The 19,379-nt window shown below is 33.3% G+C and overlaps 2 protein-coding genes across 4 annotated transcripts in view; both read left to right on the top strand.

Annotated features, from left to right (window-relative positions):
• LOC127851894 (translation initiation factor eIF-2B subunit gamma-like) overlaps window positions 1–19,379 on the top strand; it is a 488,689-nt gene that overhangs the window by 139,546 nt on the left and 329,764 nt on the right. The window lies entirely within an intron of this gene.
• Window positions 4,107–12,388, top strand: LOC127851892 (gastrula zinc finger protein XlCGF57.1-like). The gene is made up of 3 exons (XM_052385842.1): window positions 4,107–4,215; window positions 9,528–10,112; window positions 10,852–12,388. Exons 2-3 carry the CDS (start codon window positions 9,761–9,763, stop codon window positions 12,231–12,233), a joined length of 1,734 nt encoding a protein of 577 aa, XP_052241802.1. The 5' UTR covers window positions 4,107–4,215; window positions 9,528–9,760; the 3' UTR covers window positions 12,234–12,388.

Genomic DNA, 19,379 nt, shown 5'->3' on the forward strand with positions numbered 1-19,379 from the left:
GCTGATTTTCCATGATAAAAATATAGAGCAAGTGGGTGCACCGTGGCTATCCATGTATTTTTTGGAAGATATACCCCCATCAATACTCAAGATATGTTTTGTATGATTTCAGGTGTAGACGTTGTGTCAGCAGTGAGGACGGACAGTGCCCCCACCCCGGCAGCCAGTAGCCGATTTGTGAAAAACTGTAGTGTGTCCCCTGTTCCTTTCTGTTTCAATGCAAATGGTTCGATCGTAACAGTATAAAGAAAAATAACAAACAAAACAAGAAAAAAGATATAACTTTGACCTAAGCTTCCGAATAAAACAGTCGTTCGGTCTTGTAAATAATAATGATGTAATTATAACGTTTATTACAACCAGAGCATTTATATTTTCATTCATTCAACTGTTCCTTAAACATTATTTTACTTCAGCGGAAACGTCTCTGTATCTTGCAAATAGACTTTCAACGCCGTCTCTTGCTCGTTTTACACATGATGCAAATTGAACTGTCATGAATGTGTATTGATATCTTTTACTAGTGATTATGAGTGATAAATATCAAGTATTGTTATCCTTAATCTATATTTCGGCAAATATGAATTACCCTCTTTGTGGCCAAATGTAATTGCTTGTTTTCAGGATGTTGTTTTGTACATTTCCAGGACGAATACTGTTTATTAGTAATGACGAAGTTTGAATTTACTGGTAACCAATAAGTATTTTATATGTTTAGCAAAAAAAATTGTAAAATATTTAAAATTTAAAGCTATTAAACACTTTAATGTTATGATTAAACATGCTTATATCTATACATTACGAAGTATGGCTTTTCCAAGGAGTCGGTGATATTGATGTTTTTATGTATGTTTTTAAGCAACGTCTTCATGATAGTTATATCCAGTTATGGCACCATCGTCTGGATAACTCGATCCGAGCAACGTTTTTTCGGGAGATAGGCGACTTTGATTTACAAACGTTTCTTAAGTGTATAAATGTTCAAAAGTTCAGAATTGATTTCACTAGATTAATTGTTTCTTCTCATAATCTAAAAGTTGAGTCTGGAAGGTGGCATAGACCAATAAGTATCCCATTAGAAGATAGAAAATGTACTGTTTGTGATAAGCTTGAAGACGAGTTTCACTTTATTTTAGAATGTTCATTATATCCTGATTTACGCAAACAATACATCAACAAATATTTTTCGTGTATACCTAGTATGTTTCAATTAAAGCAGCTGTTTGAATGCAAAAACGAAGTTGTACTTCGGCGTCTAAGCATGTTTATATTTGAATGTTTTGAAATCAGAAAATCTGTAAATGATACATAATTTGTAAAATACACCCTATGTCTATTTTGATAGTGCAACGCACAATATTGTTTTATCATTCGTTTATGTGTATTGAGTAATATAATGATATGATTTCTCGTTCACCAAGTGTGTACTGGTAATTTATTGACAAATATTTAACAAAATTACTGAAATATTATTATATGTGTACTTTTGTAACACATGTGTTTATTGACAGATCACGGCGTCTCTTTTAAAAAATTGAAATAACGAAATGTGTTCATGCATGTTGCGTATCTTTTTGGGCAAATTTGTAAGTAATCATTAAATTATCAACATAATTTTGTCTTTTGAAATTTTACGATTATAGATAATAAATGTATAAAGTTTCGGATATATACGAGAAGCAAATCATTGTGGAGTATAATAAATTATGTGTTATTTGTATATAACCGTTGTATATATTTTGTGTTGATGTAAATTAAACGAACAGATTTATAGAACCTACAAGACAAACATGTATAATTATATACACCTTCTCCGCATATTTGCGTTTTGTCCGATAATCCCCCTTTTTGCCTCTGCTTGTATTATTAATCGGACTCTTTGTTATACTTAATTATTTAGCACAACTCATTCCTTTTAATGTATTGGTACTTGATTTATTTCAACACAACTATTTTCATTTTCATTGTGTCACGTGACTTGCTATTACTGTTTATTTACATATCTGTATGTTCACATGGGCCTATGGCCTACTGATTCTGAAATAAAATCTTCTTCTTAATCTTCTTCTTCATTATATCGTTTCTGATAATGTTTCTTGGACAAATCACTATTACAGTGTATATATAATAAGACAGATATGTAACATATCTAATTAAAGCAACACCAAAGTATTTTGGCGTTAGATTTCTCCACGTTATGACTGCTCAATACTACTACTGATTGAATACATGGATGATGATAATTGTGATAAGTGATCAGACTTCCGTTTGACACAAGGGGTTTATGAAACCCTGTTGTAAATTAGTAATTTTCTGGACAGTATCTGATCATAAGCAGATAATCAAATTGTCCTGAACAAAGGGGCAATTAAACACGGGACTTAAATATGTGATTTAATCATACATTTACGCTAATTAAATTACGAATTTCTAACCGGGGAGTATTATTATTATTTTTTAATTTTCGTGTTGAAGATGTGCACACTGACAGGTACAATTGTAATAAGTAGATCAATAATTTTAATGATCCTTCCTGTTTAATTAGCCATATGCGACGGAAATTGCATCTAGTGTTTCAGCGTATATAGCTTTTAAAAGTATTGGTTTGTTAGTGTTTGAGTAGCACAGCCTGAAAGTTCATATCGGATTGAAACTGTTATTAGACACATATTGATTCGGGAATATAAATTGCTCTATATAAGGAGAAAAGAACGGTATACAAGGAAGTTTGAACGGTAATTAAAATTATATGACAAATATTCAATGACATTGTATTAAAGAACGTCGTTACATTAAATAATAGACGTCATTTTTAAATTTTGTAAACGTCACAATATACTAAAAGATTTCTTTATCAAATAAAGGGGTGTTGCGGCAGTTTATTTAACGGAGAATATATTTATAGCAACACCGATGGTGCTATTATCACAACTCAATAATTTTGTTATCAGTATCATCAGAAATGACCGAATTGGTTTATAATTCAATTGTCAGTGGTTCGATTCCAGGTGGGGTTAACTTTTTTTTACTTCTTTTTTATTTCTTTAATTTCATTCTTGTTTTATACTGGAGCTTTTTAGTCATGTCGTTTAAATTTATCAATTTAAAGCATTTAATCACAAACTTCAAAACAAGCCGTAATCTGTGAACAAGTACATGTAAGTTATTAATGATTAAGGTCGAGTTTGATACTGTATGGTATTATGTTTGTGATTAAATATTGTTTTTTTTATGTCTTTTGGTAAGCTGTTGTGATCCCAGTTAAGATTCAAAACAATTTCTAATGTTTATGCATATTTCTTACAATCTATGTACCGGTACTTGGGTTTTGCCTAATTGATGTATTTTTTACAAAATTTGACGTAGACGGTAGGGATAGTTAAAACAAAAAATCTCTGTTAAAAGTGCGGTGACCCCCCCTTTTTTTATTTTTGTTTCATGATAACAATACATAGATGAACATATTTGAGAAGTTTCGCAAAAAGTTTTTAGATAGAACTTTTTTTAATTCCATTTTTGTGGTAAAAAAAGTAAAAAAAAAGACGTTTTTTGGTCGACATAAAAATTATAAAAATAAAATTTCTTAAAATTTAACTTGTGTTCTCCATTTTTTTGGTTGTTTGTGGTTTACTTAAATGGTATATGATATATATTAGCTTATATAATCTCTACATGTTTCCAATCTCATAGATTATTAATCATTATTATGCAATTAGAGATTTTTCAGTTTTAATGAAAAAGTACATATTATATAATGGTGAATAAAATCCAAACAAAGCCGGTGACCCTATGTTTTTATTGCATTTTTCATTTAGTATTTGTATGTAGTACTTGAATAAAAATTTTGAGCAAAAGTTATTAGATGGAAAAAAATCATCAAAACTGCAGCAACACCCCTTAAATGTATAAGCAATAACTTGAACTACAAATAAGGTCAAACTTTTGCACAGCAAATTTTTATGTATACATAAAATTTACTTGACTTGACTTGACTTGACTATGTTTGTATAGGTCCCTGATTTATTTAATAAATCAGCCTATTTAGCGGTGCATTCCGGAGATAGTCGATGTATCACGATTGCAAAGTATACTGTAACCTAATCGGTATTTAGCCGAACACAACAACAACAACTACCAGAAAAATATTTATTATTTAACAAATTAAGTATTAAAACACGTTTACTCAGAAGTTTTGATCTCTATATAAATAACAAGGTGAGTAGGCAACGACACTCATTTGAAGGTTTAACTGAAAGTAAATTTATTGCAATTGACGGGTAGCAATTTTAGTTAAAATGACGAGAAATGGATGTCTAGTAATTTCCGGACATAGTTATTTTCCGGACATTTTAACATGTTTCTTGACTGATTTTCGAATTTGGTTATTCTATCAAATAAGTGCTTGCACAATTAAGGCAACATTACGGTCTTTTTTTTATAACAATATGGTAAAAACATATTATTTGTTCATTGATTGCCTTTGATGTAAACTTAGTAAATATAAATTGCCGCCTTAGAGTCTTTTGATGATTTTTGCTTTGGCAGACTCTTGGCGTCAATAGTCCACTGTATCTTTTTAATAGCGAGAGTTCCGACACCAATTTCGGTCGCATCACTCCTGAATTTAAATACACACTTATTTGTGACTATTTTGAAAGATCGTTGCCTAAATCGTATATATTGAGCGAAATATATCGAAATTTACCTGTTAATAAACTATATTTCCAGTATGTTTCATCCAATATATACTTGTATAGTAAAGGGTTCATGTTATCTCCCTTGAACTGGAGGTTAAATTCAACTATGTTTGTAACTGATTTCGAACACAAAAATTAAGTGTGCAATATGCGCAATACAGTAAGAAATGAAATTGGAAATAGTAAAAAGATGAAGCAAAAAAAGGATTATAACTATTATAACTCAAAATATTAGAATCGACAGTAACGAAGTACCCCAAAAGTAATAGGTACGAAGTAGCAATGGTACAAAATAACAACAACAACAACAACAATGCCAAAATGGCTGCTTTGAGAAAATGATCGCTCCATGTCTATGATTTTAAATAAAATACAGGTAATTTTTGTGATCTAAGTTCATATTTGTCAAACAACAGGTAGATTTCAGATAAATACACTTGCAAATACTGTAATTCCCATAATAATATTTTAATTATTTTTCGTTATGGTTTTTACAGACCGGAGTTTCAGCGTTCAGATTTATTCTGAACGCGAATTATTTCAGCTAATGTAAACTATGCAACTGTTGTCTTGGGGAAATAAAATGAACTGCTCATGTTCCTCTAGTTCCTCTTCAATGCTTTGATATTTTACAAGTACATTCTCATAGCTCCAAGTTCTTGCTGGGAAAGGCAAAAACAATGTTAAACAAAAATGTTCCATCTATGACAATGTTTATAAAACACAAAACCTCTTACCACAAACAACAAGTTGAGTTTTTTGTGGATAAATGCTTAACAAAACTTCATTAAAACCTGATATCAAACTAAAAACCGTAGTGTTTAATTATAGCTTTTAGCTTTATAACAATTATAGCAAATAAAAGGAAAAGGTTACACTGAACTATTTTTTTTACCTGAATGTCTGATGGTTTGGTCTTATTACAGAAGTTAAAAGTTTGTAGTTTATAATAGCACATAAATAAGTCACATTTTACAAAAGTGTTAGCGTTGCAATAGGTTTATTGATACATGGTGCAAACACCACTCACACATTAAATTGTTGCAGTTTTTATGCCCCTGAAGGAGGGCATATAGTGATCGGACTGTCCGTCCGTCCATCTGTCCGTCACACTTTGCGTTTAGGTTTCGAAAAATGCTCATAACTTCTATGTCGCTTCAGATAGCAATTTCATATTTGGCATGCATGTGTATATGGACAAGGCCTTTCCATACGCACACAAATTTTGACCTCTGTGACCTTGACCTTGAACTAAGGGTCCGCGTTTAGGTTTCGAAATATGCGTTTAGGTTTCGAAAAAAGCTCACAACTTCTATCAAGCGTTTATAGGGGGCATAAGTCATCCTATGGTGACAGCTCTTGGTTTGGGTATATTACTAGCATATTTTAAAGTCATGATATCTTGGCGTTTTCCATTTCAAAATATAGACATTTTCTGGAACCGTTGACATGTTTGACACTTGAATTAATATGATTATTTTGCAAGCAAACCATATTATGTTAGTCAGGGCTATAGATAACGTTTGGGGTATATTGGGTAATTCACCCCCTGTTTTTGACATGTCACAACAATAGGGTTTTAGTAAATACACTAGAGTTTAAGCAAAAATTTTGACCACCTACTTTTGAGCTTAATTGGGTTTTCAACCCCGTTTTTTTTAACTCATTGGGTAATTTGAGAATGGCATATACAGAGGTGTCAAAGTTCAGGATTATTCCTGAATTCAGGATTTAGGCCCTCAAAAACTGCTTTTGATATTGATAAAAATTACAGGATTTTTGTTCTGGTATTTAAAGATTTTTGTCACAAAATGTCATTTTAAAGACAAATTATTTTAATTTGACATATGGTTAACACAGTTAACATAATTATATGAATTATTAACCCTCTTTTGGCACTGGCCCCCCACATGTTAGGCTTATTTTCAGGATTTTAGATTTTGGCCACTTGACACCCCTGATTTATGATATAATAAAAATCTACAAAGGTTACTACATGTATATTATTTTATACATATAGAATTCAAAAAGGTTCCTGTACATAACAACAAAATTATTGAATATTTTTTTTATCTGATCAAAGTTCATTCCTTTTTGCGTTCAATGAGACCAAGTTCGTGAAATTCGCTGCACAATTGATGAAGTTATGGCTGTTCAAAGCGATGCACCATGATTTGGGATCATTTTGAGTTGAGTACCTTGAAAACGAATAATTACAATTATACCGCCAAAGATTGATAACCGCCGGAAAGACTGCCTTCTTTTAATCATAGGACGGCATATAAACTATCCGGTACATTTTTGAAAGGAATATAACCAGTCTAAAAATACGCCCAGTGTTCGTAAGAATTGCGTTTTGTGACGCAAGGTTTTTTACGGGAATTATGTGATTAAATTTGTATTTGTGTTTTTTGTACGCTTTATTTTGAATTTAATTACGTTTTTGGTTATTTTAATTCCGTAATAACGCAAATATGCTTGTTATCTATAGCCCTGGTTATGTTGTTTTAATTTGCTCAAAAGAGGCATATTTATGATATCTTTGTGTTTGTTTACTTTATTTTATAAAGTTTTTAAACATTAATTGTGAAAACATCAAAACATCATTTTAAAGTTTTGTTTTCAATGTTCAATATCTTACTTACAGTTAAAAATTTTCTATTTAAAATTTATCTCCTGATTAGTTATATATTAACTTTACATAAAATGTTGACTAGTCATTGATTTGCTTTTTTCATAAAAATTAAGTATAGTTGTAAAGCATGACTTCATTTTCCCCATATAAAATACATCTGGAAAAACTATTTACAACTTGATAAAAGCTTTGTTTTGTGTACCTTATTCTTGACTTCTATTTAGTGACATACATAGAGTTTTTCCCAGGAGGGCATAGGGGCATGGTGCATTACTTTCAAAAAGGGCATTTTAAAGCGCAGTTTAGGCAAAAAGGACAAAAACGTTTCATGAATAGCTGGTTTTGGTAGTAACATGTAATCACATCTGTGGCAGTTGTGGGAAAACCATAAAAATATAAACAAGCACATTTAATGCTAATTGATATATTTAACTTTACTTTTATTTATATTTATATATTTACCTTGCAATGTCCATTTTAGTTCCATGTTGTTTCAATAAACTGTACACCACAACAAACATAATAAAGCAATATATGCATATGAATCTGATTAAACACCGATCCACTAACATATAAATGAAACCATGTTTGTCTTATCCCATTTTCTAACTCTAATATTGTTAGATGTTTTAAGTTTGCGAGTAAACTTAACGCTAACAATTTGCAAACACTCGTTTCTGTGACATACATCTACTGAGTAGATTACTAATAAATATGTTGTTGGTATCTGAAACAATTTTATACTTCGTTGATTATCACGGACAGCTCATTAATCCCTTCTAAATGTATAATCTCCATTGTTAATTATCATAGTATATTATTATAATAATCTATATTTACCAAGATTATTATCCCCGCCAAATTTTTTTTCGGATGGGATATAGTAATTGGTCCCGTCTGTCTGTCCATTTGTCCGTAACTTTGTCCGGAGCATAACTCCAAATCTATTCAATGGATTTACTTGAAACTTGAAATATAAACAGATGGCAACTAGGAGAAGTGCAGTGACCAAGAACCATAAATCTATCTTAGTTTTTGAATTATCTCCCCTTTTTTATTATTTTAAAGTATTTTATTTACGGAGCATAACTCTAAATCTACTGAAGGGATTTACTTGAAAATTAATATCTACCTTACCAATAGTTTTTAAATTATCTCCCTTTATTTAATTTAAAAGTAAATTTTTGTCAGGAGCATAACTCTAAATCTACTGAAGGGATTTACTTGAAACTTAAAATATAAACAGATGGCAAGTAGGAGAAGTGCAGTGACTAAGAACCATAACGCTATCTACCTTAGTTTTTGAATTATCTCCCTTTATTTAATTTCAAAGTTAATTTTTGTTCGGAGCATAAGTCTAAATCTACTGAAGGGATTTACTTGAAAATATAAACCGATGGCAACTAGGAGAATTTCAGTGAACATGAACAATAACTCTTTCGGCCGTAGTTTTGAATTACCTCCTTTTTATTATTTTAATATTTTTATTATTTTTTATATATATATTTTTAGCTGTAAATTATATTTAACTTAATTTCATAGTAAATATATTAGCTTTTCAATTTTTAATATATCCTTTTATCTAATTTAACAATAATATTTTAATTTGAACACTGAAGTATTCACTGTAAAATATATAGATGAGTTTAAGGAAAATACAGTGATCAATAACAGTAACTGTTTATTGTCTTATTTTTAATTGCCTCCGTTTCTTTCATTTCCATATATTTTATTCTCTACAGCAAATCCAACACTATATAACTAATTGATCCTTGAAATATAAATAGATGACACAGGTGCCATGTTTTACAAATATTATTATACTCTCTAAAATAAATGTTGTCACACAAGCAAACACATTTTGGCGGGGATTTGGCACTACTGTGACAAGCTCTTGTATGTATTTATATGTATTCAAATCCTTTTGTTGTGGACTTGGCTTAAATTTTCTCAGCTGAATAACCTTAATTTAAAGGTGATTGTGCAAAAGATGATCTTTTGTGGATTTAACTGAGTAGTGACTGTGGATTTGCCTGTGTCCATATACGGTATGTGTCATGGGGGCCTTTGAGTCTGTGGCATATCTAGTTGATCATGCAATGTTCTGTGTTCATTGTTACATTGCGAACTACAACTGCGTTGCCAATTATTTGTCAATAATAAAATGTAACACTTGATTTGACTTTTTTTAACAGGTTTTCCGGGTTTGTTAAATAGTGGAATGGAATCCAAGGCAAACAATACAGAATGACCACTATATTGTGATCGAGAGATTGAATAATCAGCGGCCAGTAAGTGAAGTGACCCTTTTATATTTACACTTATGCAAACTTATTTGTTGATTAAGATGATGACTCGTCAAATATAGTAATCAAGTGACGTTGACGCCACCTTCAAGATAATCTAGTGACACTGTGTTGATCAAGAGATGTTGACAAATGGGAACCTGTGCATTGATTTAGAGATATTGGCAAATGCAAACTTCTCTGCCGATCGAGAGAAAGCAGCATCACGTGACAACTACTGTGAAATTCCAGTCATGTTGACATCCCATTACAGCTTTTATCACAACAATAAGGATCAGTTTTGGTGCGACCTCTGCGGGCATGGTCTGCGGGACCAGATAAGCTTGAGACAGCATGTTGCGGAGCACATTGTTGATCTCATCCCAGACAAAAATGACTCCAATTCCAGCCAAACTTTTCATGCAGGCTGTGTGAGTAAACAAGTACCTGAAACTGATGGAGATATGAAAAAAACCATAGAAGACACTTCACTAGGTATGCTTAGCCGCTGATCCTCATATTGTCTGCTATCTGTCCTCACATTTTTTGCACAATTAATAAATGGAGGCTGTCAAGCGATTCCTATATTCCCAGTTTTTCCTGTATTTTCGTAAAGAAATCCTCTACATGTACATTCATTTCAGAAACCTCCTATATTTCCTATATTTTCCTGCTTTTTGGATTTGTTTCTTTTATTTTTGCCTAAATAGATCATTATTGTGACAGATATTTGTCTGTTTTACCATGTTTCAGATTGACTTCTAAATAATAATGGTTTTTGTTTGCTCCGTACGCTCGCATTATTAATTGCTCCCCTAGTTCACATCAATAATTGCTCCCTTAGTTCACATCAATAATTGCTCCCTTAGTTCACATCAATAATTGCTCCCTTAGTTCACATCAATAATTGCTCCCTTAGTTCACATCAAATCAATTTTGTTGTTCATTGTGTTAGTAGGCAAGTTGAAACACAAGATAACACATATTTAGGAATATTTTATTAGTGTTGATTAAAACACAAACTGAAGAACCGATGAGGCTATTTCATGCTTCAAAGTGTGGATGTTGTTTTCTCTACTAATAAGACAAATGTCAGCTTTGTAAATGATCACATTTTTAGACCCAGTGAAGAGCCTATACATAAGTCCCTAACGGAAAGATCTATAAAGCATTTATTTGGTCATTATAATGTTATTTCATTAAATTGATTGTCTATTTACTTTATGTTTTACAGGGGCTACTGACTGTCAGGAGACTGCTGGGTGTAGGTACACATGCTCAGTATGCAAGGCAGAGTTCTCAGAGTTGCTGGCGTTCAGAAAACACCAACATGTACACAAAATAATAGACATAACTTCTTCAAATGAAATCGCGCTTCAAGTCAATAACGGGATTCCTTCAAGAGAACTCACTTATCCTATAAGGATTGGCAGCGGAGAGCGATCACATGTGTGCAGCGTGTGTGGAAAGGGCTTTCTCTTCATCTCCTCTCTCACTAGGCATATGGGAATTCACACAGGAGAGCGGCCACACAGTTGCAGCGTGTGTGGAAAGGACTTTCTCACCAATTCCGATCTCACTAAGCATATGAGGCATCACACAGGAGAGCGGCCTCACAGTTGCAGCGTGTGTGGAAAGAGATTTGCCACCAAATCCAATCTCACTAGGCATATGAAGTATCACTCAGGAGAGCGGCCTCACAGTTGCAGCATGTGTGGAAAGAGATTTGTCATCGGCTTCGACCTCACAGTGCATATGAGAATTCACACAGGAGAGCGGCCACATTGTTGCAGCGTGTGTGGACAAGGATTTGCCACCGGCTCCAGGCTCACAACGCATATGAGGATTCATACAGGAGAGCAGCCACATAGTTGCAGTGTGTGTGGAAAAGGCTTCCCCTTTAGCTCCAAACTCATTTATCATATGAGGATTCATACAGGAGAGCGGCCACATAGTTGCAGTGTGTGTGGAAAGGGATTTGTTTCCAATTCTGAGCTAATTTCTCATATGATTTATCATACAACAAAGCGGCCACACAGTTGCAGTGTGTGTGGAAAGGGATTCAGACACGGCTCAAAACTCACAACACATATGAGGATTCACACGGGAGAGCGGCCACACAGTTGCAGTGTTTGTGGAAGGGGATTTACCACCAATGGTAACCTAACTCAGCATATGACGATTCACACGGGAGAGCGGCTATTCAGTTGCAGCGTGTGTGGAAAGGACTTTGTCAGTAAGGCCCAACTTAATATGCACAAGTGGTGTCATACAGGAGACCGACCACATAGTTGCAGCGTGTGTGGTAAGGGATTTACCTCCGCATCGGACCTCAAAACGCATATGAGAATTCACACAGGAGAGCGGCCACACCGTTGCAGTGTTTGTGGAAAGAGATATGTCAGCAGTTCAGCCCTCTCTCAGCATAAAAGGATTCACACGGGAGAGCGGCCACACCGTTGCCGTGTTTGTGGACAGGGATTTGTCTCCAGTACACACCTCACATATCATATGAGAAATCACACGGGAGAGCGGCCATTTAGTTGCAATGTTTGTGGAAAGGGATTTATCATCAGTTCACACCTCACTAAGCATATGAAGCATCACATGGGATAGCGGCCACACAGTTGCAGTGTTTGTGGAAAGGGTTTTGTCACCAGGTCCGACTTAAAAAAACATATTAGGATTCACACGGGAGAGCAGCCACACAGTTGCAGTGTTTGTGGAAATGGATTTATCACCGGGTCCGACCTCAAAAAGCGAATGAAGATTCACACAGGAGAGCAGCCATACAGTTGCAGTGTTTGTGGATAGGGATTTTTCACCAGTTCACATCTCAAAAAGCATATGAGAAATCAGAGGATTCACACGGGAGAGCGGCCACACAGTTGAATCGTGTGTGGAAAGGACGTTGTTAAAGGCTCCTTCCTCACTAAACATATGATGATACACACTTGGTGCGGTCATTCATGTGCAGCGTGCGTAGATAGGGCTTGTTATAGAATCCGATCTCAAGGAATTTGTGGATTAACATGGGGAATCGGGTTCACAATTGCAACGTGTGTGGAAAGGGATTTGTCACCAGATGCACTTGAGGTTTCATACAGGAGAGCGGTCGCACAGATGATGCGTGTGTGACAAAAGCTTTTCAACTACATCATTCCTTAAAATGCACATGATGTGCAAAACCATGGACAAATCATTCCAATATTCCATGTGCGGGATAAAGTTCCGCCAAAAAGATAATCTGGATAGACATATAAAGATCCACAATAGCGAGTGCAGATATGTATTTGTTGCCTGCAAGAAACTCTGTCAAGTCCTTTTCATTAAACGCTCATAACAACGCTTTCATCATGGTGAACAGAGTAAATGACGCGAGCTTTGCAGTTTAAGATAAATGTTGAATCACACATGATTGACGAACAGGGCTTATATTAGTTTCTGAAGATCATGCCATTTGTCGATCATTTTGTATTGTGTGTTCAAAATGTAACCTTTAGGGATAAACTTGCTTTAGATATAAACAGTTATCAATATTTGATTGACTTAACATTGCTTTAACAAATCTTATCTTAAGCTGCTATGCTCTACACACAACCTTACCCCCGCGAAATGAGATAGTATTCGTTAAGTAATGCTTAGTTAATGCTATGAATTTCAATTAAGGATGGGACCGAATATTAAAAAATAGGGCGATTTCAATAAATTCCGATTCGAATATTCAATTTATATACAAGAAACCTACATGTATCAGTGTAAAGGCGCATTTGTTTGGTTTAGCGCAAACATTGCGTTACCTTCAAATAGACAATAATTTAAATTGTTATATCCGTATTTTAAATCCATGAATATCTCATCAGAATTCAGTGATTAAATTTGTTTGCAATAAGTATCAATTTATTTAGCTTCAAAAAAGTTATTTTCAAACAAGCTATATGTTGGAGAAGCATGTTCAATTTAGGTTGGTTAATTAAGTATTTGGACGTTTTTGCATGTTTGTCTGAATGATGTGTCAGTATTTTATTGCAACGTTTTCTTTGTGTAAATAAAAACAACTCGTTCACAACGGTTTTTAGTTTTTGTTAGAGATAAAAGAAGAAATATTATTTATGTAATTTCAAAGTGATATCCAAGTTTTGACATCATCGTAGTTGTGGAGTCTTTTCGGAAAAATAATGCGAAATCAAAAGTTCTGTGGAAGTAATCCAAATAATTAAGTATAGTATTGAAATAAATGAGGATCCCGGGCATAAGTTTACCGGAAATATCCTTATAAAATAAAATGTCTGAAGTAACAAATGACAAACGTAACAATACATGATCATTTTCAAACATTATTTCTATAGCCTCTTTTCAAATATGTATATACGATTTTATAGCGATATTTGTGTCAACCAGGAACAGTACTTAGTTCCGGACATTCGTTAGATCGAACTTTTGAATCTACCGGAATTATATTGTACCTTATGAAAATAAAATATATCAAGTGACAACTGATGAACATACTTATCTATTATCATATTTAAATTATAACTATATCCCACTTTTTTTCAAAATGCATATTAGATACTATTTATAGTGGTCTTTGTGACAATCAGGAACAGTACTGTAACGTTCGTTAGTTCGGACATTCGAGTCTAAAAAATATTCGAATAATGAAAAACAATTATTCGAATATCCTTTAAGGTTCGTTTCCATTTCTTATTTCAATAGAATAAAAATAACTATGAGATAAACTGCCCTAGCTTGACTTTTTCAAGTAACAAAGGATTGTTTGCAGTCGATAAAACACTTATATTTAAGCTTTTTGGTAACCTATTTATCGACATGATGCAAGTAAAGGTATTTTAGAAGTCGCGAAGAATTATACTTCAAATGACATTTCTGCAATGCTCATGTCCGTCTGTACGCACATACGTCAATACGTAGAGAAACATCTTCCAGTCAAGTGTTGGACAATATTTTCACCTTTAATAAGGCTATTCTTAATTAAATTGTGTAAAATGACCACAGTGTTCAGACCCAGTACCGAGCGTAATATCTGCTTCCTTAAATTAAAGATGCTGAATATGTATCGTTTCAGAAATCTGTGTATGCATATATTAAAGTTATGAACCGGAATGAGATCAATACTTATATTTAGTTAATACTTTATATCAATACGCGAACAATACTTTGTGCAGAACATGAAAACATTCGGAATAAACAATTAAATAATGTATTCAACCACGTTGTCAAGGCGCTGATGTTTGATTTGCTGATAGCACCCTGACGCAACGTGTGATTGTCTAGTGTTGCAGTAGGTTACTATATTAAAGCACCAGAAGTGTCCATATCTGATATATAAATAGCCACACAAGTATTATGCTATTTTAAAGCAATAAAGTATGGTCGATATGTGTTCCTTAGTAAAGTGGTTACTCATGGCGCCATCATACAGAGGTTGAAGGTTCGATCCAAAGCTCAACCGTAACCTACTAACTCGTATTTCCTTGTCATAAGACATTCGGACCTGAGTTGAAGTGCACACACGAGCTTCAAACAGGGCACTTAAGGTCCAGGTTGGCATTGTCTCTGGAATGGGACGACTGCTTATCTGGCACTACCCCCGTAATCAAACTGAAAAGTATTGTAGGGCGCTTGTCATATTGGAGAATCACGGCGCTTTCTATAAAACTCTGCTACAACCCACGTCTGTTAAGAGACATAGGTCACGTGTGAATGTTTCTAATTTTGTGGTATTGTAAACATAGGCAAATAGTTATTAAGTTGATAACAACAAACTTTGCTCGTGCGAACGACTTGGTAACTCGTTGGAACGAGATAACTTTCTCATGGCAATGATATAATCAACCAGTAAGAATGCACACGAGTAACTGTGTCGTCCTCACAAGTAATAGTAATAATAAAATCTTATAGTATTGTTGTTCAATTTACCGGTTAAAGGAGAGGTCTTTTTCTGACGTAAACGATGTCATTGGCCGTCTCATACATAAAGAAGTCACAGGCTAGATGAGAGGCACGTCACACATCTATGGAAAATACTACAGTATTTAAAAAAGCACGTTGTTTGAAATGCGTTCTTTTAAATACCCTTCATGCTGTTCATCTATGAGTCTATGCCATCCAAGTATAATTGAAATCAAGAAAATTGACAGTTTCGAAAAATGAAGTCATTTAGCGCTTACATAGAAACAAGTTTGTAAAATTAAAACAATATAAAAGTGATAAGACGACAGGAAAAAATACAGAAAGTTTAAAACGCACTTCGCAAGGGTATTGCGTCTTTATTATACCGAAATGCGAATAATATACATCAGATATAATATATACAACTACATGACACTATCTAATTTGTTCGTGAAAACGTTATTGTATATATGTAATATATGTTAAATTCTTTGTTGGCTTTCTTCTATGTTAACTTTAAACCATTAAAAAAAATTACCCAACCAATAATTGACCACTACAAATGCATTAGTTCCTTTCATTTGCGCCTTTCGTATCCATTGTTTTGATTTATGATTCATATAAATTAAACATGAAGAAGCATAACTATTTTGATATAATACTCAATAATTCGAAAATGTTCTGCATATTAATAAAGCATTTCGGTTGAACCAACACCATTTGTGTATACGCCAATTTCAAATCACTCGGCCACTTTGAAGGACGAATAATTTATCATACTTCTAGCCCGATATCGGCCTTATACAACGTTACCTGATATATTTGTTTATATCAGGTAAGTAAGCGTTTATTTCAGGCAATGGTTTGAGTTAACAAGACAAACAATTTTACACTTAGATTTATATCTTAAACAATAAAGCAGCAAACACATACAAATAATTATTTTGCAAACATTAAAAGCAAGTGAACACGACGTTATGTTTAACTCGCCACTGGTTTATGCATCAAATGTTCCGCTAAAAATGCAAAGTCGTTGCGATAATATTTTATGTCTCTAAACAATTTGGGACTTTGAGCTATGATGAACAAAAGATCAGGCTACTGCCCTATCGATCTGATATCGGGCCCGGCAAGAATAAAACAACGGCTAGACAAACAACATTACCCGTCTAAAATGTTTTGCCCGAATCCTCGATTTCTTTCAAATTCATTTGCTTTGATCTTTTCGATATCTTATCACAAACGCTTGTTAAAAAAAATTGTTTTACACATTTAAGTTGGCATCTGTATTCTCGCAGTATTCTCTAGGTATTTCAATAACGATACCCTACTGTTAACCTGTCAGAATTCGTGACGTATTTTCCATTCGCTCTCAAAAAGCAGTTTTACGTGTGATCATGAGCAATATTCTGGCAAGTTGTGGTTGTTATCCATCAGAAACACATTAATTCACAAAATTTTACGATATTCCGATTTAACTTTTTTGTATTTTAGCTTATTTTAAACGTATTTACACCTCGTCAGCTCGCACTTTGCCGATATCCCAAAAGGTTACATATCACTATATAAAGTTTAGGCCAAAACCCACAAAATCTTATACCGTTGGATTTTCGAACCAAAATCTTTCGTAACAAATCTTTCATTTACATGCTTCTGCTAGATGCTTAGCCAAGAAAGATAATGACTGGCGTATAAATAAGCTCACGTGATTTCTAATATCTATGTTTTATTGTATGTGTCATTGGAATCTTTAAATAAAAAAATATGGATGATATAACATTATGTTAAGTTGCATTCAAATTGTAACTATACAGCTACAAACTAAGTGTATGCAGTTTAGACTGTGATTTATGAATTGCTACAAAATTGCTAGTTTTTTAGTGGCGACAAAATTTTAAAAACTATTCCACAATAGTTTGCGAAAGAAAATTAGAACTCTGCAAGATACCTGTATTTATGAAATATTTTAATTGCAAAACAAGTATGCTGTCATCCTGTTCCACATAATTATACATTGATTATAACAAAATCCTGCAATCAAAATTGATTTGACACATCACATTATTTTGATTATGTTAAATCAGTGTATGCTAAAATCAACTGCTTTAGCAAGCTTAAGTTGAATTTATACATTTTATGAAACAAACGGTCCTGGGTAGGACCAGTACTTAGTGTATTTAGGGTGATCTTAATAACTCTCGCACTTAAGGGATCAATACTGAGACCTCCCAGTGCCTAAGCAGACACCATATCCACTATACCGCTGCAACCGAACCAGAGTTAAATTCCTGCGGCTAAAAAACACACAAACTAAAAGATGCTATATCTTACAGCTTGGAACATGTTACTTGTTTGAGGATTGAATGTTGTGGATGCATTGCCTTATTATTGAAACAATCATAATATTTTGAACACAATAAAGTCCATATATTTAAAAAAAAATACATGGTTATCAAAAAAGCTTTTGCCCGTAAATTAGGTAGCACTTATAATCATATTAGTTTGAATATACGCTTTCAAATGTATTTTAACCACACATTTAATGATAAAGAATGTACATTTCATCCCCCAAAATACATGCAATTCTAAAATTTATTGCAATAAACGTAGAATGAATTAAGTAAGTTCCTTTGATCAATTAGATTACCGTCCAAAGTTCCAGCTGTGATAATTATTGCAAGACAGTAGATTATACATATCTGCCTGACAATAGGAAATATGCAATTGTTGATAATGTCATAGTTTAAGGGTAATATACATGACATGCCCCTTCCAGGTTTACAGAATAACATGATGTAAACAAAAACATGAACTATTTCCCTGATAAATGACATTTTATGTGACATGAACACAGGCAAACACAAAAATGATCAGTGCAGTTTTCAAGTATACTAGAATGCCACGCACCTTCCCATATAATTTGACTGGATCATTTACACAGTTAATTCGATGTGCTGATTTATTAATTAAAATCTCAATTGCAATTGTAAAGTTTTATTTGAACATTTATTTAAAATTTAAAATTATAAAGATATTTTACATGAGGTTTGATCCACACTCTTGAGGCGTTCTCAACATCTTCACCAAATCGATCGAACTTAAATAAATAGGGTGAGTAGAGAATTACCTAATGTATCTAAATGTACTGGGATAAACCCTGGCATATCTTTATCATATCCTTTTCCATGGTATTATATTTATTTCAAACTATTAAACATAACAGTTTATTATGTAACTACATTATATAGTGTTGTTAAAACATACGAAAATCAGTGAACGAGTCACATAAAATCTAATTTTCAAACTTGCAAACGTCAATATAAACTCAACATTATAAGAAACTTATGAATTCCGAATCAAAATAACTTAAAAGAAACTCTTTAGAACTAGAAATCCCAAGGTTGACCTACATGCACGCTTCAACTCATAGCCGCCAATAGCTTTTGTCAAATGTACATCATGTGACTTGTATTTCAAGTAACTTAAAGTGACATTATTGGCATTTTTCATCGTTTAATTGAGCTGAAACGAATTAATAGGTCAAAAGAGTTAGTTAAAATATGGTTACTGACCAAATATCTGCAACTCATCTTGCTACCAGTTGTTTATAAAAATATATTTTATGTTCGATATTCTTACGTGACACTCCCAGTCCTTTAAGCCGAAATGATCCGCAAAACAAAAGTGTGTCTTTGTGTCGTATAAACAAATCTGCACTACAACAAAATTTAGGTTCACATCGTACGTGCATGATCAGTTGTCAAACGAAAGTACGGTTGATAATCAAATGCATTATTTTTCACTTTCCGGTATATTGTTTTAGTATGTTGATGCTGCATTAACAAATAT

The sequence above is a fragment of the Dreissena polymorpha genome, chromosome 11 (genome assembly GCF_020536995.1).
Source record: "Dreissena polymorpha isolate Duluth1 chromosome 11, UMN_Dpol_1.0, whole genome shotgun sequence".
Lineage (NCBI taxonomy): Eukaryota > Metazoa > Mollusca > Bivalvia > Myida > Dreissenidae > Dreissena > Dreissena polymorpha.